This window comes from Lytechinus variegatus, chromosome 5 (genome assembly GCF_018143015.1).
Source record: "Lytechinus variegatus isolate NC3 chromosome 5, Lvar_3.0, whole genome shotgun sequence".
NCBI classification, from domain to species: Eukaryota; Metazoa; Echinodermata; class Echinoidea; order Temnopleuroida; family Toxopneustidae; genus Lytechinus; species Lytechinus variegatus.
Window position 1 is genome coordinate 5,450,454 of NC_054744.1, and position 27,989 is coordinate 5,478,442.

Sequence of the window (27,989 nt, forward strand, 5' to 3'; positions counted from 1 at the left end):
ACAAATTTTAAGTGGATGATGTCATCCTCATTTGCATACCGACCAGGATGTGCAAATTAACCGTCGTGACATTAGGTATAAAAGCTTCATAACTTTCTTAAAATCTTACATCCGATTTTTATTTTAGATTTTAAATTTCGATTTTTTTCTCATTATTAAATAAAAGTAACGTCTTAAGACTTTCTTCGTAATCTCCATCCTCTGAATGTAGATGTGTTTTCTCTTTCTTCAAGTGTATAGAAATTCATTCCTTTTTATTTGCAAACCCTTTATTACAGTGAATACAATCAAACAGTAATCCTCCAGTATGTGTAAGGAGATGAGAGCTAAGAGAATCCTTGCGTGTAAATTTCTTTTTGCAGTGTGAACATGCATAAGGTTTTTCCCCTGTGTGGCTTAAGATATGAACACTCAGCCTACTCTTGGATTTATATTTCTTTTCACACTGCGAACATGCATACGGTTTTTCTCCTGTGTGTGTCAAAAGATGCTTGTTCAGACTACTCTTAGATGTAAATTTCTTTTCACAGCATGAACATTCATAAAGTTTTTTTCCTGTATGTGCATGAACACGCTTGCTCAAATTGCCTTGGGATTCATTTTTCTTTTTGCAATGTGAGCATTCATTAGGTTTGGCTCCTGTGTATGTTAGAAGATGCTCATTCAGACTACTCATTTGAGAAACTTTCTTTATACAGTGTGAACATTCATAAGGTACCCCTTGTGTGTGCGTCAGAATATGCTTGTTCAGATTGCCCTTATGAGAATATTTCTTTTCACAGTGTGAACATTCATAAGGTTTTTCTCTTGTGCGTGTCAGAAGATGCTTGTTCAGATCTCCCATATGTGAAAATTTCTTTTCACAGTGAGAACGATCATTTTTTCCTGTGTGTCCAAGGGAGTCACTGCTACTACTCATCAGTGAAAATTTAGCTTTACAGTGTGAACAGTCCTTTGCCCTCTGTCTAGCATGTGATATAAGATGAGAATTTAGGCTAGCTTTCCATGAAAATTTCCGGTTACAGTAAGAGCATACATATGGCTTCCCTCCCAAATGATTACCGAGATGAGATTTGAGATTGGACTCTGTTGAATAACTCTTTTCACAAAGTAAACATTCATAAGATTTTTCATCACCGTGTATAGAAAGGTGACCTTTGAGATGGCTTTTCCTTGAAAACGCTTTATCACATACCGTACATTTATACGGTTTTTCTCCCGTGTGCGTAAGGATGTGAGAATTCAGTTTGCTTATATGTGCAAATCCCTTATTACAGTGTGGACATTCATGTGGCCATTTTCCATTGTGTTTAAGGAGATGAGAGTTCAGACTACTCTTGCGTGAAAATAACTGTTTACAGTGTGAACATTCATATGGTTTTTCTCCTGTGTGCGTCAAGATATGAGTGCTTAAATGAGCCTTCTTTGAAAAGTTTTTTTCACAGTATGTACATTTATGAGGCTTTTCTTTTGTGTGTGCACGGATATGGAGATTCAGAGCCCTTTTCATAGGAAATTCTTTCTCACAACATGCATGCAACTCTTTTATTTGGCGTGGTTTCACTCGAGGGAGGGGACATAAGCTCCTACTAGATCTTGAAGACTTGTTCAATTTTTCATCAGATTCTAGTCCGGGATGAGATTTGGCTCCACTTCTGATTGCAGGAAACTTTCTTCCCTCTTTATCCACTATTTCTCCTGGTGGCAGAAAAAGAAAGCAAACATACAAATCATGGTGTAAGGATGCTAAGTGTTTAGAAATTTCATTTAATTTGATTGCTTTCTAAATAACTAACAATTTCTATTATTTTCTCAACTGAATTGATCCAAAATGAATTTGACCTCAACCCAGTGAACTTATCCCCAGCTTTCATGTTATAGTTTCATATAATTTCAAAAGTTATGATGAATTTGAATCAGAAGACTTAACATTTGTTAAGATTTCAATGACAATGCTGCTCTGTCGAAAAATGGGCTCTACGTCTCGCTTCTACCACACAGGCAATAAAAATTGAGGATTAAGCACTCTCACCAATTGGTTGGTCTGTGAACCCAATTACAAAATAACAATAACTGTCATATGTCACCAAGGGTAGCCACTTCTATTCTATATTAAACTGTTCTCACAGTGGGCCCTGATAATGTAAATATTATCCTGGCTTCAGTGTGACTGCCTCATCGTGTGCTAGGGCGTGCAAGGTATTTCTTCCAATCGGGTACCCATCCACCTCACCAGGGTTGTGGGCAGCACAATAAGGATAAATTGCCTTACTAGGGGCTCTATGCATTTCAAAGGGCATGATGGCTCCATCAATTGCGTGAACACCACATCAACTGGAGGTCGTGGGTTCAATCCCTGGCCGAGTTGTAGCAAATACTTTAAAGAAGCAATGAACCCAAAGCCACAATAGCCTTAATAGCGCCACCTCAAGTCCTTAAAGACAAGTCCACCCCAACAAAAACTTGATTTGAATAAAAAGAGAAAAATTCAACAAGCATAACACTGAAAATTTCATCAAAATCGGATGTAAAATAAGAAAGTTATGGCATTTTAAAGTTTCGCTTCTTTTCAACAAAATAGTTATATGAACGAGCCAGTTACATCCAAATGAGAGAGTTGATGACATCACTCACTCACTATTTCTTCTGTATTTTATTATATGAAATATGAAACATTGTTATTTTCTCGTCATTGTCATGTGAAATGAAGTTTCATTCCTCCCTGAACACGTGGAATTCCATTATTTTAACATTTTGTGCTTTAGGCAAGGAAGTCCTAATCGTCAAATTCGTAAAAATTGAAATATTGCATAATTCAAACAATAAAAAACAAAAGAAATAGAGAGTGACATCATCGACTCTCTCATTTGGATGTAACTGGCTCGTTCATGTAACTATTTTGTTGAAAATAAGCGAAACTTTGAAATGTCATAACTTTCTTATTTTACATCCGATTTTGTTGAAATTTTCAGCATTGTGCTTGTCTGATTTTTCTCTATTGATTCAAATCAACATTTTTCTGAGGTGGACTTGACCTTTAACAACTCACAATTGTCCAACAATGCAATATTTTGAATTTTCTGTCATCTTGTAATATCAGCCCACAAAAGAGAACACACTAATTCACCACTTAATACCACACTTATGATGTAACCAAGAAGCCAACGGGTACTTTCCTCTCAAATCTTTAGGTTCTATGTGTGAATAACATTATATAGGCTAATTCATTCCTCTGTATTATTATTGATGCTTACCTCAAAATGTATGGTTACACATATTTAATGAAAGACCACTCTAGTTGTTCGTCACTTTGCACCCCCGTTAAAAAGGGACCCTCTAGGCTTAGAGCCAGGTGCTCGGCATTTCAGAATGGAGACGAGTAATAATAACATATTTTATTTCGTAATTCTCCTGGAGAAATTACAGGAGATCCCGCCCGCGCATGCGCAGTCATTACGTTCGCAGCATTGATTTAGCAGTCATATTCCGCCATTTGGGGTAAGATAAAAATTGCTTTTTCTTCCCCTTCTTCGAGTTGGTTGCTGGAAATTATGCGCTAGAGCTAAACTTTTCTATTACAACCTCCTTCTGATATCGACGCTGGGTTCGAGTTGGAGTACTTCATGACGAAAATACGATTATGAATCGTGATTTCTTGAATGTGGGTACCAGCCCGCCGGCGACTCAGTCGCAGCGGAGTGCGGTTTCTCCACCGGGCCAGACGCCGGCGAAGCCGGGCGCAGGGACCCGTTCCACGAGCCAGCAACCAGCGTCGCATCAACAGTCTTCGTATTCGACTTAGTCGAATACAGTTATAGATAACTTCGTGATAAAGGAGATATGATTGAATCTCCGTCGGGCTTTTCGGGCATAGGTACCGATATGGCACTATTGAAAGCCAAGCCCAATAAAATTGTCAAAAACATAAAGATAAAGGAGATATTAAATCTCCGTCGGGCTCTTCGGGCATAGGAACCGATATGACACGAACAAAGCCAAGCCCAAAAAGAATAACCTTCCCCCTCAACTTCAAACTCTGAGTTTGAGGAGAGACTGAATTAGAATCGCTTTTGACTGAAGCACTGGAGAACCAGGCTTTTCAGAACCAGTCAGGGAGCCAGTTACTCCCCAGGCATAGGTCAGCCATTATCAAGATAGTATTCTGAGGCTGTCTTTTTACGATGATAATAATGGTTATGATGATCAGAATTCTTAAATACAGTTCCACGCAGGTCAGGTCCATGTGACCAATGTCAATGATGACAATTCACAAGCTCCAGATTTCGAGAGTGGGGAAGGTGAATGTGATGTGGGCCAATTAAGGCCCAGGCATACCGGCATTACTAGCCGCTAAGTTTGCCCAGCCCCAAGAGATGGGGCACGGCAATTGATAACCTTGGTCGATATGCCAAGAGTTAATGCTCCCATTTGGGACAAACTAAAACAAGTAGGCCTAACTAGACAAAGAAACCTGCAACTACAAAAAATTCAACGTTCACTAACCAGAGGTTTGACAGCATTCATGCAATCTTTAGACCCAGAGAATATTTCTGAAGCTCAACAAGATTGCCTCGCTTTGCTCAGCAATACCAATTTTGAGCTAAATTGCACAAGGAAACGTCTTATCAGACCTGATATGAATATGAAATTTACACCATTGTGCAAATCTTCCCAAGTGGGCAAGTTCTTATTTGGAGATGATCTTGCTAAGCAAGTGAAAGACCTGAGTGGGCAGCTGCAGGGATGATGAGAGGCCAATTGAAGGACAAGCAATTCAAGTCTCACACATATCACCCATATGCTAGGAATAAAACCAGTACTCGTGAATCTGGATGGGCTCAATCAGCCCAACATGATTTGTGGTCAGGCAACCAGAGGGTCCTTTTTTAGGGCATCCCCAGTGGAAACGACACAAGAACAAGGGTCATGACCAGTGGCAGAACCCAGGCTCGCAGAGCAGAATGCCTCTCAACAGCCCCTTTCCCCCCAAAGCAGGGTGCATCTTGGAAGAAAACAAAGTAACTACTTCTATTGAAGAGACGAGTTAACTCAATGATTATTCAAAGTTTCCTATTGGTGGCCGAATGAGGCATTTTGTAAACAATTGGAAAATATTACTTCTGATCACGTCATCTTATCAACTGTTGAAGGGTAAATTAGAGTTTGAAAATTTATCTATTAAACCATACCGTTCACTACCCCCACACTGTTTTCATATCAGAACAGTTGAAGTAATTCAAATCAAGAAATTATACACTTACTTGAGGAAAAGGTGATTGAACAATGCTCCCATGAGAATGGAGAGTTCGTGTCCAACATTTTTATTCGGCCCAAGAAAAATACTGGGCTAATTAAGAGTTATTCTGGATCTTTCTGACCTGAAAAAGTATGGCTGTCAGCATTTTAAGATGGATAGCATACATACAGCTACACAATGTCAGAAAATTTGTTTTCTTGCCTCAGTGGACCTCCGGGATGCTTACTTTTCGGTCCCAGTTCACCCTTCAGATGTTTACCAAATGGTTTGAGTTCTGCACCACGGCTCTTTACCAAAATTTTGAAACCAGTGTTTGCCACACTGCACCAAGCAAACCACATCTTAGTGGGTTATCATGACAACACCATCATTATTGGTAACAATAAGGCCCAAGTACAGAAGGCAATTGATGCCACGGTTGGCCTTTTATCAGAGCTTAGGTTTATTATTCACCCTGATAAGTCGGTACTCAAACCATTACAGGAAATTACTTTCCTTGGATTGGCCCTTAATTCAGTGAATATGTCCATTACACTCCCTTCTGACAAGGTAAATGAAATTAAAAAGTGTTGCCTATAGGCCTCCTCCAAACTAACTTGCCTAGTATTAGAGCAGTCTAGATCTCCAGAACAATTGGGAAAATTGTACCATCATTCCCTGCTGTCCAATATGGCCCTCTTTTCTATCGGGCTTTGGAATTTGACAAAATTGTAGCACTGAAAATTAACAAAGGTCATTTTGATAGACCCATTCAACTCTCGCAGGCAGCTCGGTACGATCTTGAATGGTGGATAGCAAACCTGCACATTGTATACTCGTCTTTGAGAGTAAAGAACCGGACCTGGAGTTGTACTCCGATGCAAGCTGTTCGGAATGGGAAACTACATGTATAGAGCTAAATTCTAGTAAATTAAAGGTGGGCGATGGAATGCCGAGGAGCTTGTCAAAGCTCAGAATAGTGAGATTGATTATCTTGAATTACTGGCAGCCTTTTTCGGACTAAAGTCCTTTTGTACATCTATGAAAAATATCATATCCTACTACGCATAGATCATGTAGTTGTAATGAAATTGCAAATGCAATCTGTAAATGGTGTTTAGAGAGAAATATTTGGCTGTCTATTTCTTATATTCCAGGCAAGCTAAATGTAGTAGCTGACAAGCTGTCTCGTAAATTCAATGATAGGACAGAGTGGACACTGGATAAACAAGCTTTTAACCAATATACTCCTTACTTTGGCTCACCAGATATTGACTTATCTGCATCTCGACTAAATAATCAATTGCCTAGGTATGTCTCTTGGCAACCCGATCCTAGTGCATTCTTGGTTGATACATTTTTTTTCTAAACTGGGCCAAGTTGAATTTTTATGTCTTCCCACGTATTTTGTCTCATGCCAAGTTGCTTGCAGAAATTTCTGAATGACAAGGATATACGGGCTTACTAGTTGTCCCATATTGGCCCTCACAATTTCGGTTTTCCTTGCTCCAAATTATAGGAAAGAGGAAAGGGTTACTAACTTTACCCTTCTCAAATTTCACCCCTTTTGAGATCACATTGATCTATTATGTTGTAGGATCTCCGGAAACATTTCAAGAGACTGAATAAAAAGACCACGGAGATCATAAGGTCTTCACGGGGAGACTCTACTAAAAATCAATAATAATAATAATGCTCAATTCTTGTAAAGCGCATATAGCACAGCATGTCCCTATGTGCTGTATCTACATAAGAAAATGGAAAAACTTTATTTAGACAAAGGTTGGAGTTATGTTCAATCATCAAGACATTAATTGGAGTTCTTTACAAGTTTATATGAACACCGAGCTGGTTATAGTACCTTGAACACTACAGAAGCACCTTGTCTAAATTTTTAGTTTTAGATGGTCCTTTAACAGTGGGAACTCATTCATTAGTGCACCACTTTATGAAAGGAACCTTTCAACTTCGACCACCCAAACCCAGGTACACTAACATATCTGGGATGTTAAATTAGTGTTGAACCATTTAAGGAAGCCAGCACCCGAGAGAACCCTTAGCCTCAAGCTCTTGAGCCTGAAAATTGTCACCCTCTTGGCACTAACCTCAGCGCAGCGGGTGCAGTCGCTTCATCAGTTAAACATTGAGCATATGACTCTTAAGGATACTAGTAGTGGAGCTACGTTTTGCTTTGGTCAACTACTGAACAAGACAGACCAGGGCATATGAAGATATGACATTGGAAGCTTATACCCTATAGATAAGCGACTGTGTGTTCTTGATTATCTAAAACATTATATTCGAAGAACAGAACGTCTGAGTGGATCATAAAAAGTTCCTTTTTATCAGCTGTCAGAAGCCTCATGTGAGGATAAGTTAATTTATATCAAACCATTTCCCTTTGGATACGAGTAAATCTAGCTGCAGCTGGGGTAGACACTGATTTCTATAAGGCGCAATCCACGAGGGCTGCGTCGGTGTCAGAAGCTGAGAGGTCAGAAGTTCCCATCGCTGCTATTATCTCAGACAGGCTGGATGGACTAATGAGAAAACTTTTAACAACTCTATCATACGCTTTGGATCAGAAAAGTGACTTCTCAGCCTCCTTGTTAGGCAGTGCCTCATACTCGGTTGTAGAGGTTATGTTGTGTTCACACCAGGGTTGTGACTTGGTGTAATTTTGGTATCAAATATGCCTCCTGAGCTTTGAAATCTCCTGTAATTTCTCCAGGAGAATTACGAAATAAAATAGAAAGATTAAATGAGAACAAAGTTTGAAATTTAATATTTATTTTATGAGTAATTTGGAGGGAGAGATTACAGGCCCCCCACTCCCTCCCATTACTCAAGGGCAAAATTAGCTCTAACTTGTTCTCATCTTAGTTTAATCTTTCTTGCTGTTTTATCAGGAGTCATATTTGATGCTTTGAATGATGACTGCGCATGCGCGGGCGGGATCTCCTGTAATCTCTCCCTCCAAATTACTCATAAAATAAATATTAAATTTCAAACTTTGTTCTCATTTAATCTTTCTATTATAGGGATAAAGTTTATAAATATTTTGTGAAAACAGTTATATGCACATCGTCATAGGCGGCGGATTTGCTTGTCAATTTATTTTCCTACGTCCTCCCTACAATTTTGGGGTTGAGAACCCTTTTTTTTTGGCTTGTCAAAAAATTGTTGGTTGTCCCCTCCTAAAATTTTTGGCTTCCGCCGCCAATGCACATCATCATGAATATTCATTATGTGTGCTGATGATTTCATATCCCCACTTAACGTTTTCCTATGTTATTACAAGAAATCATAAATGTTTCATTATTTCAGACAAGCGTTAATGATGTTTCTCCATTATGATGGAATAAGTCGTGGCTGTAAATAGATAACGCACTTAATCAGTTGTTAATCCAATTGTTTTAGTTCTTGGTAGAAAAAATTGAATAAACCTTATTTCATACAATGAAATACAAAAGAACAAGTGGGGATATGACATCATCAGCCCACGTAATGAATATTCCATAAAGAATGTGTTTCACCAGAATAATGCAAATCTTTAAAATTCAATAACTTTATTTGTTATCCAATTTTGATCAAATTTCCAGCATTTTGCTTTGTGAATTTTACTCTATTTATTGTGATATAAATATCTCTAACCTGGACCATCCCTGTTACGACAGGCTCACTATGAGAACAGATTAGAGGTGAAGAGGCTACCGTGGGTCAATAAGTTCACTAATTTCTTTATCATTATTATCTTTTTTAACACTCATGAGGCACTTCTCCTGTGTAGGTTTCAAAATTATATTTTAGAGTAATCTTGATTCAAATTTCTTTTGCAATGTACACATTCAAGACTTTTCTTCTGTGAGGGTTAGGATATGTCTTCTTACGCAGATTGCTGCCATTGGATGAGAATTTCTTTTCACAGAACATTCGTATGAAGGCTTTTCTCATGTGGGTGTGTGTGTGATAGTTGTTAAGGGTACTAGGCTCTCTTCTTGAATTAGAAAATACTCTCATGTGCCAAGTTTATTTCACATTGTGAACCTTCCAATGGGTTTTCCGTGTGGGCTATGAAATATTTTCTTAAATGACTCTTCCATGTGAATGCCTTTTCACAGTCTGTACATTCATGTAGTCAAGGATAGGCCCCATAAAAACTTGACCAAACCTTGTTTTTTATGTATACAATATTTTTTGACGGTTTCTTGTCAATTCGAGGGTGCTAATTACGAATCTGGATGATGCCACTCGTATAACCTTGAGCATTTTCCGCAAATTGGCAAAATCCAATATGGCCGCCAAAATATGCAAATTACCCATAAAAATCCTAAAATTGTCCACACATTAACTATGAAATGCATGAAATTGTGTGGCAGGAGTGAAATACTCTCTCAAACAATAATATTTTTACAAAATATTTATTTTCCTGATATTCAAAATGGCTGCCATAGGCCCTTGTATACTCTATTATGTACAATATGAATATGGAAAACTAATTTTCACATAAATGAGCACTAAACTGCACAAAATTGCGATGTATGAATGAATATATCAAAATCATCATTGCTAATGAGATATGTCATTTATTATGTCATATATGGGAACATTTCTGTATTATGATATCAAAAATAGCCGCCACTGGCCCAAACAGTATTGCGTACAATGGCAATGGGGGCCAAAAAATTCACAAGAGTGATTTTCATTTTCATGAACTAGGTCCATATACTAAGTTATGCTGTCATTTCAAAAACTTAACCTTCGGTTAAGATTTCGATGTTGATTCCCCCCAACATGGTCTAAGTTCATTGACCCTAAATGACCTTTGACATTGGTCATGTGACCTGAAACTCAGGCAGGATATTGAGTAATACGTCATTAACCTTATTGCAAAGTTTCATGAACTAGGTCCATAGACTTTATAAGTTATGCTGTCATTTCAAAAATTAAACCTTCGGTTAAGATTTGGTGTTGACGCCGTCGGCGTCGGAAAAGCAGAGCCTACATTTATAGTCTCACTCTGCTATGCAGATGAGACAAAAATATCTGCGTGCGATGGCGAGCAAATTAGCTTGAATCGGCGCAATGCGTATGTTATTGCAGTTTAGTTCAGTTCAGTTTGGTTTATTTTTCATATTTCATAAAATATAAAATACAATGTAATGTCCATCGAAAGTTAATAATGAAGTAATACAATACATCACAATTATTCATAATTGTACAACTTCATAAGTTGTATAATTACGGGATAAGGGGCATTGCTTGGTCATGGATTAAGAGTTATCTTTCCAATTGGCAACAATTTTATCAACGTTTATCAATTGCGGCGTCCCGCAGGGTTCTATTCTGGGACCTTTGTTATTTTTAGTATACAAATGATATAGTAAATTCATCTTCCATTCTTTCATCTTATTCGCCGATGATACTAATATTTTGTTATCTCACAAGAACTTACCAGAATTAATAAATATGATGAATTTAGAATTAAATAAAGTTTCATCATGGTTTAAATGTAATAAGTTATCTCTTAACATAAGTAAAACTCATATTATGCATTCTCAATCATCTCACAGAAATGAAAATTTTACACAAGATATAAAAATTGATGTGCTTTTAGATAAAAAAGAATATGTAAAATTCCTTGGTTTCACAATAGACAAGCATTTATCATGGACTCCACACATAAGCAACGTGTCTTCCTCTGTAGCTAAAGGAATTGGAATACTATGTAGACTAAAAAAAATCTTACCAGAGAAATCTCTTGTTATGATATATAATACATTGATTTTACCATATATTCACTACTGTAACCTCATTTGGGGGAATAGCTGCAAGACAAGGCTTAATCATATACTTTTATTGCAAAAGAAAGCGGTTAGAATTTGTTCAAATTCTGCATATCTTTCACATACAGATCCTCTTTTTTATCGTCTGAATATATTTAGGATAAATGATATTAATACTTTACAAATAGCACTGTTTATGTATAGATATAATTACGACATGTTTCCTCCAGGATTCGCAGATTTATTTTCATATAGTAACAATTTACACTCATATCCAACAAGAACATGCAATAATATTCACTTAAACAATCACAGGACACTATTTGCACATAAAACACTAAGACATCATGGACCTGATATTTGGAATGCATTGCCAGATTCACTCAAGCAGACAAGATCATTTTATTCCTTTAAACGAACTATAAAAGAATTGCAATTAAACCAATACCTAACAAATTGAAAAAAGAATATCATTACTATTGTTATCATTATTTTAATTAGACATTGACTTTTATCTAGAACATGTATAAATTAAAAATCAAACAACAAAACGTGTTATTTTCTAAAATTCCATGCAAAGGACCAAGCATCTCCCTTGCCCCCCCCCCCCTTCCAGTCCCTCTTGCACCTGCACGTTTAATGACAGTAGACATTAATTATTTTGGCTATTTTCCAGGGTTGTTACGTTTTCAAGCTCTGCTTTTGTGACGACCCTTGCAACCATCCCATTTATTGTAACAGAAAATACCACTTAATGATTTTCGTTTATGTAAGATATGTTTGAGGATTTATATACAAAACTATTGTTCATTATCATGAATGTCAAGTTTCAGATATGTATTTTCGTATCCAGAATTTTGTTATTAAAAATTTGCAAAAACCAATAAATGAAATGAAATGATATATAAGACAAATGTTTAATATACAATTGAACGTTCAGATTGGAGACAGATACATGTATATCAATACTAGCACATCAATGATGTGGAGCTCATCCGGCATCTCGCAACAAAATTTAACACAATTTTAATTTCAGCCCAGTTGAAACTGTAGTGAATTATATTGGTGACATAAATTGAGGATCTAATTGAAATTGATGAAGAAATGACATATAAGCATTTTTTGTGATCTATGAATAAATTTCATATGAATTAAGTATTAATAATTATCTAGTCAAAGTTTCTTAACTCTGTGTAGAACCTTGGTGAACCTAATGTAGCTCTCAGATGGAGCAAAAATAACCAGTCAATCAACAAATAAATAAGTAATTTTTGTGAGTTTTGAAAATATATGAATAAATTAGCATATCTAATGAGTTTCAAAATTCTATGTTGAAATTTTGTATCACCACCTCGAGCTATTACATAAAGCAAACAAAATTGAAATTGATCAACAAATGAGGAAGAAAAAACATTTCTTGTTAATTCTGTGTAGAAGTTTGGTGAACCTCATGAAGTTCTACAAAATGGAAGAAGAAAAAAAGTAAAAATCGGTCAACAATTAGAGATGGAAAGCATTTTATGTGAATTTTTAAAAATATGAATAAATTAATTTCCCATAAATTAGCATAAAAATTGTTCTAGTCAAAATTTCAAAATTCTGTGCAGAAGATTGGTGAACCTCATGAAGCTCTACCAGATGAAAGCAAAAAATTCAAAATCGGTCAACAAATAAAGAAGCATTTTTTGTGAATTTTGAAAATACACATAAATTAGCATACTTAATAAATTTCAAAATTCTGTGTAGAAGTTTTGAATCCCCCACCTAGTGCTATCATATAAAGCAAACAGAATTGAAATCAGACTTGAATTGGCGAAGTAGTAGCATTTTGAAATTGTGGATGGACGACAGACGACGGACACCACGCCACGGCATAAGCTCATCTTGCCCTTCGGGCCGGATGAGCTAAAAGTGAAGATATAAAGGGCAAACTATTAAAAAGCAGAGCTTGTAATTTATAGTTTCCCTATTAGAATTATAATTGTCAAACTTGTTTTAATATCAATATGTTAAAGGAAAAAAAGAGAAATATATATATATGTATATATAAAAACAAAAGAAAGGAGGAAAAAGAGAAAGAAAAAAAAACAAAGGGAGGTGGACTGACAATAGTCAAGAGGAACACTAGGGAGCCGATGAATTGTCATTTGGATATTTGTTTAAAATACAAGTTTTCAATTTACGTTTAAAAGTATGTATACAGTTGCAATCTATTTTTTTAACCCCTCGAGGTCAATACATGCTTAGATACTTAAATAACTGGCCGGGGTGATTGAGATTTCCCATGGTTTGTAATCGGGGTTTGTTTTCTACGACTGTTTCGCATCATGAAAAATCCTTGATTCATGTGGTTTTTCACCTATGTGGGTTTGGAGACGACACTTTTAATGGCTGTTCTGTGTAAATGTTTTTTTTTTGCAGTGTGAACATTTATGTTGTTTTTCTCCTGTGTGTAGGAGCAAATGAGTGTTGAGATTGCTCCTCCATGAAAATTTCTTTTGGCAATGTGAACATTCATGTGGCTTTTCTCCTATGTGGGTTAACAGATGATACTTAAGATTAATCTTCTGTGAAAATGTCTTTTTGCAGTGTGAACATTCATGTGGATTTTCTGTGTGTAAGAGCAGATGAGTGTTGAGATTGCTCTTCAATGAAAATGTTTTTCTTTGCAGTGTGAAAATTCATGTGGGTTTTCCCCGGTGTGGTTTAGGATATGATACTTCTTTGAAAAATGTCTTTTTGCAATGTGAACATTCATGTGGCTTTTCTCCTTAGTGGGTTTTGAGGTGTGTAATTTTATGATTAGCAGTGTGAACAATCATGTTTTTTCTCTTGTATGTGTTAGGAGAAGGCTCGTAAGATTACTCTTTTGTGAAAATTTCTTTTGGCAATGTGAACATTCATATGGCTTTTCTCCTGTATGGGTTAACAGATGATACTTTAGATTAATTTTCTGTGAAAATGTCTTTTTTGCAGTGTGAACATTCATATGGCTTTTCTCCTGTGTGGGTTCTGAGTGAGATGTCTTATCAGATTACACTTGCGTATAAATTTATGTTTGCAGTGTGAACATTTGTATGTTTTTTCTCCTGTATGTGTTAGGAGATGGCTCGTAAGATTACTCTTTTGTGAAAATTTCTTTTGGCAATGTGAACATTCATATGGCTTTTCTCCTGTAGTGGTTAAGAGATGATACTTTAGATGATTTTTCTGAGAAAATGTCTTCTTGCAGTGTGAACATTCATAAGGCTTTTCCCCCTGTGTGGGTCTTGAGATGTGTCGTTAGATTACGCTTGTGTATAAACTTATTTTTGCAGTGTGAGCATTCATATGGTTTTTCTCCTGTATGAGTTAGGAGATGGCTCATAAGACTACCCTTTTGTGAAAATTTCTTTTGGCAATGTGAACATTCATATGGCTTTTCTCCTGTGTGGGTTCTGAGATGTGTCGTTAGATTACGCTTGTGTATAAATTTATGTTTGCAGTGTGAACATTCATATGGTTTTTCTCCTGTATGTGTTAGGAGATGGCTTTTAAGATGACTCTTTCGTGAGAATTTCTTTTGGCAATGTGAACATTCATATGGCTTTCCTCCTGTATGTTTTAGGAGATGGCTCTTAAGATGACTCTTTTGTGAAAATTTCTTTTGGCAACGTGAACATTCATATGACTTTTCTCCTGTATGTGTTAGGAGATGGCTCTTAAGATGACTCTTTCGTGAAAATTTCTTTTGGCAATGTGAACATTCATATGGTTTTTCTCCTGTATGTGTTAGAAGATGGCTCGTAAGATTACTTTTTTGTGAAAATTTCTTTTGGCAATGTGAACATTCATATGGCTTTTCTCCTGTGTGGGTTCTGAGATGTGTTGCTAGACTACGCTTGTATTTAAATTTATGTTTGCAGTGTGAACATTCATATGGTTTTTCTCCTGTATGTGTTAGGTGATGGCTCTTAAGATTACTCTTTCGTGAAAATTTCTTTTGGCAATGTGAACATTCATATGGCTTTTCTCCTGTGTGGGTTCTGAGATGTGTTGCTAGACTACGCTTGTATTTAAATTTATGTTTGCAGAGTGAACATTCATATGGTTTTTCTCCTGTATGTGTTAGGTGATGGCTCTTAAGATGACTCTTTCGTGAAAATTTCTTTTGGCAGTTTGAACATTCACATAGCTTTTCTCCATTGTGCAATAGAAGATGCTGTTTGAGACTATTCTTGTGTGTAAATGTTTTATTGCAGTGTGAACATTCATATGGCTGTTCTCCAGTGTGTAAAAGCAGATGGGTATTGAGATTGCTCTTCTGTGTGGGTTTGCAGATGAGTTGTTAGATTACTTTTCTGTGAAAATGTCTTTTTGCAATGTGAACATTCATGTGGCTTTTCTCCTGTGTGGGTTCTGAGATGTGTTGCTAGACTACGCTTGTATTTAAATTTATGTTTGCAGTGTGAACATTCATATGGTTTTTCTCCTGTATGTGTTAGGAGATGGCTCTTAAGATGACTCTTCTGTGAAAATTTCTTTTGGCAATGTGAACATTTATGTGGCTTTTCTTCTGTGTGGGTTTGCAGATGAGTTGTTAGATTACTTTTCTGTGAAAATTTCTTTTTGCAGTGTGAACATTCATATGGCTTTTCTCCTGTGTGGGTTCTGAGATGTGTCGTTAGATTACGCTTGTGTATAAATTTATGTTTGCAGTGTGAACATTCATATGGTTTTTCTCCTGCATGTGTTAGGAGATGGCTCTTAAGATGACTCTTCTGTGAAAATTTCTTTTGGCAATGTGAACATTTATGTGGCTTTTCTTCTGTGTGGGTTTGCAGATGAGTTGTTAGATTACTTTTCTGTGAAAATTTCTTTTTGCAGTGTGAACATTCATATGGCTTTTCTCCTGTGTGGGTTCTGAGATGTATCGTTAGATTACGCTTGTGTATAAATTTATGTTTGCAGTGTGAACATTCATATGGTTTTTCTCCTGTATGTGTTAGGAGATGGCTCTTAAGATGACTCTTCCGTGAAAATTTCTTTTGGCAATGTGAACATTTATGTGGCTTTTCTTCTGTGTGGGTTTGCAGATGAGTTGTTAGATTACTTTTCTGTGAAAATGTCTTTTTGCAATGTGAACATTCATGTGGCTTTTCTCCTGTGTGGGTTCTGAGATGTGTTGCTAGACTACACTTGTATTTAAATTTATGTTTGCAGAGTGAACATTCATATGGTTTTTCTCCTGTATGTGTTAGGTGATGGCTCTTAAGATGACTCTTTCGTGAAAATTTCTTTTGGCAGTTTGAACATTCACATAGCTTTTCTCCATTGTGCAATAGAAGATGCTGTTTGAGACTATTCTTGTGTGTAAATGTTTTATTGCAGTGTGAACATTCATATGGCTGTTCTCCAGTGTGTAAAAGCAGATGGGTATTGAGATTGCTCTTCTGTGAAAATTTCTTTTTGCAGTGTGAATATTCATATGGCTTTTCTCCTGTGTGGGTTAACAGATGTGTCGTTAGATTACGCTTGTGTATAAATTTATGTTTGCAGTGTGAACATTCATATGGTTTTTCTCCTGTATGTGTTAGGAGATGGCTCTTAAGATGACTCTTCCGTGAAAATTTCTTTTGGCAATGTGAACATTTATGTGGCTTTTCTTCTGTGTGGGTTTGCAGATGAGTTGTTAGATTACTTTTCTGTGAAAATGTCTTTTTGCAATGTGAACATTCATGTGGCTTTTCTCCTGTGTGGGTTCTGAGATGTGTCGTTAGATTACGCTTGTGTATAAATTTATGTTTGCAGTGTGAACATTCATATGGTTTTTCTCCTGTATGTGTTAGGAGATGGCTCTTAAGATGACTCTTCCGTGAAAATTTCTTTTGGCAATGTGAACATTTATGTGGCTTTTCTTCTGTGTGGGTTTGCAGATGAGTTGTTAGATTACTTTTCTGTGAAAATGTCTTTTTGCAATGTGAACATTCATGTGGCTTTTCTCCTGTGTGGGTTCTGAGATGTGTTGCTAGACTACGCTTGTATTTAAATTTATGTTTGCAGTGTGAACATTCATATGGTTTTTCTCCTGTATGTGTTAGGAGATGGCTCTTAAGATGACTCTTCTGTGAAAATTTCTTTTGGCAATGTGAACATTTATGTGGCTTTTCTTCTGTGTGGGTTTGCAGATGAGTTGTTAGATTACTTTTCTGTGAAAATTTCTTTTTGCAGTGTGAACATTCATATGGCTTTTCTCCTGTGTGGGTTCTGAGATGTGTCGTTAGATTACGCTTGTGTATAAATTTATGTTTGCAGTGTGAACATTCATATGGTTTTTCTCCTGTATGTGTTAGGAGATGGCTCTTAAGATGACTCTTCTGTGAAAATTTCTTTTGGCAATGTGAACATTTATGTGGCTTTTCTTCTGTGTGGGTTTGCAGATGAGTTGTTAGATTACTTTTCTGTGAAAATTTCTTTTTGCAGTGTGAACATTCATATGGCTTTTCTCCTGTGTGGGTTCTGAGATGTATCGTTAGATTACGCTTGTGTATAAATTTATGTTTGCAGTGTGAACATTCATATGGTTTTTCTCCTGTATGTGTTAGGAGATGGCTCTTAAGATGACTCTTCCGTGAAAATTTCTTTTGGCAATGTGAACATTTATGTGGCTTTTCTTCTGTGTGGGTTTGCAGATGAGTTGTTAGATTACTTTTCTGTGAAAATGTCTTTTTGCAATGTGAACATTCATGTGGCTTTTCTCCTTTGTGGGTTTTGAGGGGTTTCCTTAGATTACTCTTGTGTATAAATTTACGCTTCCAGTGTGAATATTCATATGGCTTTTCTCTTGTATGTGCTAGGAGATGGCTCTTAAGAAGGCTCTTCTGAGAACATTTCTTTTGGCAGTGTGAACATTCATGTGGCTTTCCTCCAGTGTCCAATAGAAGATGTTGTTTGAGACTATTCCCATGTGTATAAGTATTTTTGAAGAGTAAACTTTCATAAGATTTTCCTCGGGGTTGGGTTCGTAGGAGACTCTTTGGATTACTTTTCTGTGAACATTGAAGTGGCTTCTCTTCTATGTGGGCAAGGAGGTGATGTGAAACAGCGCTTGATAAATTCTTTGAACAGAGTGAACATTTACACTTCTTTTCTTCTGAGTGGCTTGAGAGATGAATCTTTTGATTATCTCTAGCTGAAAATGTCTTTCTACTGAGTAAACATTTGCATTGTTTTTCTCCTGTGTAGGTTAGGTCATGGCATTTGAGATCTCTGTTCTGGGGAAATCCATTGAGCTTTTCCACTGTGAGTAAGTTTGCATTAGGGAGGGGGCATAATCCTTCACAGGGTCTTGAAGATTGATTCAATCTTTCTCCAGAGGGTAAATTACCATGAGATTTACCTTCAGAACTGATTGACATAAAATGCTCTCCCGACCCTTGTTCTTCGTCAGTGATACCCACTGGTGGAAAGTAAAAGAGAGAAAAAAGTAAGAAACTTAGAGTGTTGCACTGCATCATCATGCTTAAAACCAGTTTTAACCATCTTATCCTTCCATTATATGCACAACAAAAAGTAAGCCCCCCCCCTTAAACATCCATAATTTCTGAGCCATGAGGAGTTTTAAAAATCTTTTTAATTTTATAGACTACTGTACCCTCTGAGTGAATATTACAGATATAAACACAACATCATAAGTAAGTACCCCCTAAATAACCACATCAAATCTGCCAGTGTACCAAATTATTCAAGTTGAAACCAAGCACAGAACATAACTAGGGTCGTTAGGAATCATACTTTTGAAAATATGTGTGACTTAATGGCTGAATGAGCACAGCACAAACAGAACATGACGCAATTTCAAAAACAGCAAAATCTGTGCTTTATTGTGCATTATGAGACAGTATACTGACAGTTTAACAATGTGTGTAGCCACAACGTTGGTCAATGATTTCTTGGCACCGTCGCCTCATGGTGTTCACAAGTCTTGTGGCTCTTTGTTGAGGGAAGGCATTCCATTCTTCTTCCAACATCTCGACCAAGTCAGCAAGGTTGGTGTTCATGTGTGCAGATACAGCTTACTTTAGCTGGTCCAAAGGTGTTCAAGTGGGTTAAGGCCAGGTGAGTTGGCGGGCCACACAATCCTTTATACACACAATACCCTCAAGTGCCAAGAACCCATCCACAACTCTTGCTCGATGTGGGAGGGCAATGTCATCCATCAGTTCAAAGACATCACTTCTGGCAGCAGTGACTAGTACGACATGTAGATGCAGGATTTCATCTACACATCTGTTGGCATTCAGGTGTCCATTGATCAGGATGAGCGGTGTCATGGTCGTTGCAGCCATTCAGGCCCACACCATAACACTTCCATCACCAAAAGCTGTGATTGGTTGCACACAGCATTCCTCACTCTGCTCGCCCCTTCATCTCCAGAGCATGACTTTGAAAGACAAGGCACAAGCGATTTTGTGTCTCGCCCACTTATGAAAATAACCAGAAATATCTTGATTTGCGAGGGCACGCAACAGAATTGTATCGAAACTTCATCGTGGAAAGACTGGGATGAAATAACACTTTTCACAAGAGCCTTGCACGTAAACTTTCATGTTGACCTAATGACCTTTGAACTTACCATGAGACCTCCGACTGCAGCATAACATGCAGGTCGCCTAAGTATATCTACCATCCAACTTTTGTTGAAAAGTGACTTGCGGTTGTGGAGTTAGGTGTCATAAGAGAGTCTTGCATGTAAACTTTAACATTGACCTGAAAATGACCTTTGACCTTAAAATATGACCTCCGACTGCAGCATAACATGCAGGTCCCCCAAGTCCATCTACCATCTAAGTTTGGTTGAAAAGCGACTTACGGTTGGGAGTTGTGTCATTCGATTGGTGACGGACGGACGACATTTGGATCCCTAAACCTCGCCTTCACCTCTGGTGGGCGAGACAAAAAGGATGTGACAAGAAGGCACACAGTGCAACCTTGGCAATGCTTTTATAAACTGCCTTCCACTTCATGTTTGATCACATTGAAAATGAACTGAAATGAATTCAAATCACTCTTGTGAATTTGAAAATTACTCATATTGTCATTAACCCTTTGCGTGCGGACCCGCGAATCCCGATACCTCGCCCTGCAGCGGGGTCGTTTTGGTAAATTGCTGATATTTGGATCTGTGGCGGTGTTTTCCCAATCAATTGCTAATTACACCAAACTGATGTATTTTTAGTAAATGTAAAGATGAAAGATCAAACATTTTTCTTTCTAGAAATAAAGGTTTTGCTTCTAAAAATCATCAGAATAGTAAAGAAATTTACGAGGAAAAACTCGTGTTATTTTGTAAAATCTTCGCTTTTCCCCAAGTCACTAGGCACTGTGTACAAAAATGCGTAAGGGCAATCAGCACGCGCGGATAGGTTGGGTTCAATCGATACCGCTTTGTTGTCTGCTCTAGTGCTTTTTTCATTTCCTATTGTCCCGCTAATCATGAATGGTCTCTATCTGATTGTAGAGAGATCACATGCAAAGTGTATAATTACAACGATAATCCGTTTTAGGTGATCCGTTTAACGAGTGGAATGCCTCTGGCCGTCTCACCTGCATCACGCGATTCAACATAGCAGCAGTGCTGACTTTGAAAACTACTATAACTCGCACAAGATGTTCAGTGATACTTGGTTACTCTTATTTCCACGTTTTATGAATTAGACAAATACACTTACAGAGATAGGATGGTAATTCAACAAATACCCCCAATGCGGCCAAAGTTCATTGATCTCACATGACCTTTGACCTTGATCATGTGACCTGAAACTTGCAAAAGATATTCAGTGATACTTGATTACTCTTAGGTCCAAGTTTCAAAAGTCAGATCACTAAACTTGCAAAGTTATGAGAGTAATTCAACAGATACCCCAATTATGGCCAAAGTTCATTGACCTTTGACCTTGGTCATGTGACCTAAAATGCGCACAGGATGTTCAGTGATACTTGATTACTCTTATGTCCAAGTTTTATGAACTAGACCAACACACTTTCAAAGTTATGATGGTAATTCAACAAATACCCCCGATTCGGCCAAAGTTCATTGACCCTAAATGACCTTTGACCTTGATCATGTGACCTGAAACTTGCACAGGATGTTCAGTGATACTTGATTACTATTATGTCCAAGTTTCATGAATCAGATCCAAAAACTTTTAAAGTTTTGATTGTAATTCAACAGATACCCCCAAATCGGCCAAAGTTCATTGACCCTAAATGACCTTTGACCTTGGTCATGTGACATAAAACTCATGCAGGATGTTTGGTGATACTTGATTAACGTTATGTCCAAGTTCCATGAACTAGGTCCATATATTTTCTAAGTTATGATGACATTTCAAAAACTTAACCTCAGGTTAAGATTTTGATATTGATTCCCCCAACATGGCCCAAGTTCATTGACCCTAAATGACCTTTGACCTTGGTCATGTGACATGAAACTCTGATAGGATGTTCAGTAATACTTGATTAACCTTATGGCCAAGTTTCATGATCTAGGTCCATATACTTTCTAAGTTATGATGTCATTTCAAAAACTTAACCTCAGGTTAAGATTTGATGTTGACGCCGCCGCCGCCGTCGGAAAAGCGGCGCCTATAGTCTCACTCTGCTATGCAGGTGAGACAAAAAAGCGTGAAGTTTCCCTTGCAAGTGCGATGATGATGATGATTTAACACCGCGCAACAAAAGTCCGAAACTATTTTGTGACTTTGGGGGCTTCAAGACGGTGGCCTCAACGTTTCACTAAAAATCGTCTTTGGTATCTTCTTTTCATAAATTATAGTTTGTAATAAAAAACAATATTTTGTTCTTGAAGATTGCATACCAGTATTTGATATGTTTTCCGTTGCAATTTCAAAGAGTGAAGGGTGTAAATGTGAATCGGTGGATCTGAAATCATACCTCCCAACGCTCTCCTCGTCTCGTTCTACATTTCATTTTTCTTTATCTCTCTTTTCCCTCCAAAATAACCACGCTACCGAGTACCGACTACTGTTCATCACAAAGAGAGAAAGTAAATTATTTTTATCTAATGAAATTGTAACATCCATATTATAAGTGTTTTATTATGATTTTCCATTTTATTCATTTTTTAACCGTTCTGGGTTTTTCACAACTGAAAAAATTAATAAATAAATCTTGAAAGATTTGTATCCGGTTTGTCTCTTTCTTTTTAATCGTTCAATTAAATAGTACAGAGGTGTTGGAGTCGGAAGGAGGTGTCAGTCCATACAACTGTGATTTTTTTTTTTTGGGGGGGGGGCGGATCACTCCCTCCCACATTCAGCTCAACCCCTCCATTATCAAAAACGCTCAGCGGCCATTGTTATTTATACATCTTTTTCAAATATTTTGGTGTTGATGCTCACCAGAGTAAGCCCCCAAAAGGTATGTTTGCCGTAAAGAAAAATATCAGGTTAACCTGTTTTTTTTTCCTTTATATTGATCCTTTTCTACTACGCTATTCGCCAGAAAAAAGAAAGGAAAAAAAGAAGAAACTGACGAAAAAGAAGGAAATTTGATAACATTTTTAGGGGGTAGGAGGTGGAAGATTGAGAGGGGTTTGTCAGGACACGCCAAGCAAAAATGCTTTTTATACAATGTAGGTGGATGCCTCACCGTAAATTCTCATTCTATTTCCTCAATTTCCGATGAGAAAAATGTTAGTTCATTGTTAGTTTTAGCATTTGAACTAATTAAATTATGCTTTTGCCGAATTTTCAGTGTAAAAAAATCACCTGGCAGAGAATGAATGAATGGGATGAAGAGCTTCAAAAACCTAACACACTCTAAAAATTAGAATGTTAAATCAACATTTGAAAGGTTGGAGGAGTGACAACCTTTTCAAAATGTTACATCCAACCAAATAATACATGGACTACATGTATATCCCATGCTTGGTTTCAACTTAAATACTGGACAATTTGATGAGATTCTTTATGCGGATCTTATTTTTGATGTAGTGTTTATTTTGTTCCAATGAGCACTGCCAGAAGGCAAAATTGTAACGTTTTAAAACTCACAAGCTCAATATCATGACATTGTTTCAAGAATATTGGTGCAAATTCAACAATCCTCTCAAATGCACAACTTATCAAGGTGAATAGGATTATGGTTGTGAAGACGGACTCACGAGCTTCATGTTTCAAGTCTCAACTACCATATAAAAATTTTAAAAACCTACTCAGGTGAATAAATTTTGTAGGTCACAATGCATTTTTATGCCTTTCCAGGAGATGACTTAGATGATTTGAATTTCAGGGCACCGGAACATATGGGAGTCATAACCAAAGAAGAACAAGAGCATTTTCAATCTCATGCAACAAGCCAGGTGTCTAGCTACGTCTATATACTTGGGAACCCCAGTTAGAAATTACCACAAGAAACAGCACCCAGACCATACATTGTACCCCTCTACATCCAACCATTATTTTCTAATTCTAGCTTTCAATGCATTTGAATGAGAGATATATATACCTTCTTGTTTTTTTGGAACATCAGTTTCCTTCTGTTCATTTTCGGGGTCAGTCTTGATGGTGAACTGAAACGATGGAGGATGGGTGATACTATCCTCATTGGCAGAGGTTGGCAAGGTTGATTCTTCTTCCTTGAGAACGATTTTAATGGTGACCGATGAAAACGTTAGGTCATTTTCTACTTCTTGCTTGATATGCTGATTAGACTGAACATGGTTCTCAGAATTTATTTCATGCAAAATCCCGCTGCTTGCTTCTTCTTTGATGTGGCAGCCAGGAGGCAAAGGGGCTTTTTCATCTGTTCTCTGATCACAAGCTGGAAGAGCTTCCTCGTCAACTTCTTGCTTGATTGTAAAGCTTGTTTGTGGTCCTCTATCTGGAAAATGAAGTGAATTCCATGTCCCGCACTGACCGCCATGTCTCTTGGAATCTTCTCCGACTGACAGGACAGTTTCGGTTACACTGGTGGTAGTACATGTAGCTTGCAGAGAATTGAATGCCACACTTTCCACTTCTTCCTTGACTTGTGGTTGGACATTTCCTAATTCCCCACGACTTGAGGACTGCATGGAGTTGGAACTCTTCACCTCTGCTTCTTGCTTAAGGCTTGTGCTTACTGAAAAGATATTGGCAAGGGAATAATAGTGGCCGGCCAATTATTTTGTTGCCTCTAGATCTTTATTATAATTCCTCGTAAAAACCAACACAGAAAAAAATCATACCTAATTACTTTTTTTTTCCTTTACGTAACTTGCCCGGTAGAGACATCTCGCTGACCGGAATGTCCAAGAGATCTAATTGCATGATCTGTGATGTCAATGATGGTTAGCGCACTATTCTATCATCGACATCACGGAATAGTTAATTTTTTTAATTGGGCGTTTTGTTTCAAGAGCAACATATTAAGCCTAGTGGAAGAACTTGGTCTCTTCTTATGTACCACACCAATCAAACTGCTGGATGCATAAAGAAAATATCCTACATCCCATTAACATTTAGTGTGGTAGCGAATATTCAAGAGGCGCAGTCTGAGTGGATAAACCTTGACTTAATAAGAACATCATTCTCAAAGAATTTGTGTTGCAATATCAAAAATAAACAAGAGTGTCGCTAGGCGAGGACATAATACGCCTGTCTGAAATGCGGAAAATGGAGCTATTGGTCAAGCAAGAAAAGTGGAAGATGGTGACTTCACCTTTGACCTTCTGACCTCAAATCAATAGAATTGCTAGGATCTATGCTACTATAGTATCATACCAAATTATATGAGCCTAGATTAAGTTCAACTAAAGTTATCATGTTAACGGGACGTCAAAAGGGTAAGATGAATACATATCAATGTGATAATGAGCTTGGACCTTTTGACCTCAAAATAAATAGGCTTCCTGGGATCCATTCAAGTATCATACACACAAAATTATTTGACCCTAGGTTATGTTAAAGTAAAGTTATCGCATTTAAAAGGACTTTAGAAGGGAAAGATGAAAACATGTCAGTGTGACCTTGAACTTTGACCTTTTGATCTTAAAATCAATCTATGCTTCCTGGGATCCAGGCTAGTAAATTATATGAAACTAGGTTAAGTTAAACTGAAGTTATCAAGTTTACAAGGACTGCAGCAGGGTAAGATGAAACATGTCAATGTGACTTTGACCTTTAGACCTCAAAATCAATAGAGTTCCTGGGATCCATGCTAGTATCATACACACCAAATTATATGAGCCTAGGTTTACATGTAGTTAAACTGAAATGATCATGTTTATAAGAACTGCAGAAGGGTAAGATAAAAATATGTCACTGTGACCTTGACCTTGTGACCTCAAAATCAATAGGCTTCCTGGGATCTATGCTAGCATCATCCACACCAAATTATATGAGCCTAGGTTAAGTTAAACTGAAGTTATTGAGTTTTCAAGGAAAAGTTAACCGACGGACAGACAGACGGACACCGAGCGTGATACCGGGGGGCCACTTCCATTCACGAGTGGATACCATACGCGACCTTGGGGTCTCGAAAAGCACCCTAAACACGTAATTTTCATATTCTGAAAATGCACCCCTTAACAAGTATTGGCGTGTGAAACCCTTCCCTTCACAAGTATTGGAAACAAAACGATACTCTCGGCAAATATTCACTGAAAGGAACCCCTAAACAAGTACAGGAATGTTTTATTGTTACGGGTCCTTCGGTCGTCGGCTTTACCTTATTTGGTTTAGTACGACCCCACCGTCTACACCTGGCGCAAATCGCGACTCTAAACAGGAAGTGTTGGGGCAAAGAGGACATCCTTTATAAACATTTTAATTTTGTTTTATCATCCCCGCAAATTCGACCCTAAACACGTAATTTTACTAGCGAAATAGATACCCTTTTTTCATTATTTTTGTGTTTTTGACATCCTTATCACGTTACGTACGTAACGTGCCTTATCGTGAAAGACATCCTTTTTACCTGTTTTGGGGGTCGCGCATGGTATCCACTCATCAATGTAAGTGGCCCCCCGGGGCGTGATATCACAATACGTCTCGCCGAGGTCTACGGGCGTATAAAAAGCTGTCAGGAAAATACATGGACATGTTACATGGCAAGGAGAGGCCTCATATGGAGAGACACAGGTTCTGTATGGATGACACAACACTTGCTCGTGCCAGATTTTCTCAGGTCTTAACATATCTCAGAGGGCACAGGGTTCGAGTTAGGATTGTAATAGAGGTTTGGGGGCAGAATAATTTAAAGATAAGGATCCGGGGTTTATTGAGTTTTGGAGGTTAGATTTTATGTTTTGCTTAACATGCAGATTTTCCTTCAGAGAAATTGTCGCCAGAGCAAATGTCATGGAACCTCTGTATGACAAGTGTCTAGGACAAACTGAAAGGTCATCACTGACAGCCTTTATTAAAGAAGATGAACATGGAATGTTGTTGGTCATTAGATATCATGTTCATCCAGCTCATGTTCGAAGGTTCAAGACACAAAATTCATTCAAATTTCTTACTTTTATCTGGACACAAAAATTCTGGTCATCATCGACTAATTTACAACTTACAAAAGACTTCTAGCTTTCTAAAAAGACACTGCTCCCATTCATTTTGACACACAACTAAGAATTAGGCTAAACTTTTTGCTTTGGGCAACTTTTTTATTCCATCTTTTATGCATCTTCTAACACTGACAGCTATATACATACCTCCACAGCGAGACTTGAACTCTTTATATTCATCACAAGAGATCCACTCCTCCGCCTCCTCTCCTTCTTCTTTGCATTCTCGTTTGATCCTCACCATGATGGTTCCATTTATGATCTGCTAAAAAGAATGCATCGTAATCACGACAAATCTTTGAAACATTGTCATTGTGCTAATGTATTTCAAATTTTCATATTGCACCAAAACAAAGTACAATCGTTAGCACACTTTTTAAATGTTTGGCTGGAAAAGATTCCCAAAGGAAAATGACAATTCATACTTTACTTTTTGAGTAGAATGAGGGTCTAAAGGAAAATGTAAAATCCAGAAACCTTCCTTGGATCCGGCCGGCCGGGGAAGGGGGCCGGAGCTCCCTGGTGCTGGGTTACCCTTCCACTTGTGTGCACAAGAAATCGCACACGTCGGTAAACACAAGTTCACAACAGCTGCATGGTCACTTTTATATTAGTACAGAATTTTACAGTTTTTTAGTCATTTCATGCGATTTATTTATTTTTTTTCTCATACAAAATTTGAGACCGAATTTTAATGTGAGAACATTGAAAATCAATAGGACTTACAAGAAGACTTGGATTAACTTTGGAGTTGCGCTGCTTCTATCATGCTTCAATGTACAGTAGTTTCCTTTCTCTGTTTCGATTGCTTACATTATGGATCCTACTATACTACTACTAGAACCTAGATCCTTCTAGTAGGATCCATGATTATATATACTGGTATGCGCGCCACGTGTGTGTAGTCTGCAGACACAGACCCTGATTGAAATGGGTTTTTTTACAGATGGGTCTTGACAATGTCTGCTTGAAGACTTGCACAAAGTCGGCTTGAAGACTTGCACAAAGTAAGCAGACTGGAGCAATAGAAACAAAGAGATATGGGGGAGATATATATTCTAAAATATATGTCCAGTAGAACTTGAGGGGCGTTTTGAATTCAGAAATGTTTGGAATGGTTTATTTCCAATGCCAATTCATCCAATTGCCAACTCACTTTCATCTATCATCAGTGCGTCCACTCACCACATGGTCTACTTTTCATTCAGTCTAATGCCATTCCGTCAAATAACCAGTTGGTCTAATAGCCTTTTAGTCCATGTACCATTTGGTCTAATTGGACTAAGACAAAAAAGGTGTTAAACTGTGCAAAATGAACTTTGAAATTGAGGAGACGAAATGGTGATTACACAAAGTGATGACTGGACCAAATGGTTGTTAGATGAAATGTTGATGGACGGAATGGCATTAGACTAAA

At 37.5% G+C, this 27,989-nt stretch overlaps 1 protein-coding gene across 1 annotated transcript; it reads right to left on the bottom strand.

The window, feature by feature from the left end:
• Positions 1–136: 136 nt before the first annotated feature.
• Positions 137–27,912, bottom strand: LOC121415129 (zinc finger protein 431-like). The gene is made up of 4 exons (XM_041608250.1): positions 27,299–27,912; positions 26,720–26,834; positions 23,533–24,147; positions 137–1,698 (listed from the first exon to the last, which is right to left on the bottom strand). Exons 2-4 carry the CDS (start codon positions 26,814–26,816, stop codon positions 245–247), a joined length of 2,166 nt encoding a protein of 721 aa, XP_041464184.1. The 5' UTR covers positions 26,817–26,834; positions 27,299–27,912; the 3' UTR covers positions 137–244.
• Positions 27,913–27,989: the final 77 nt, after the last annotated feature.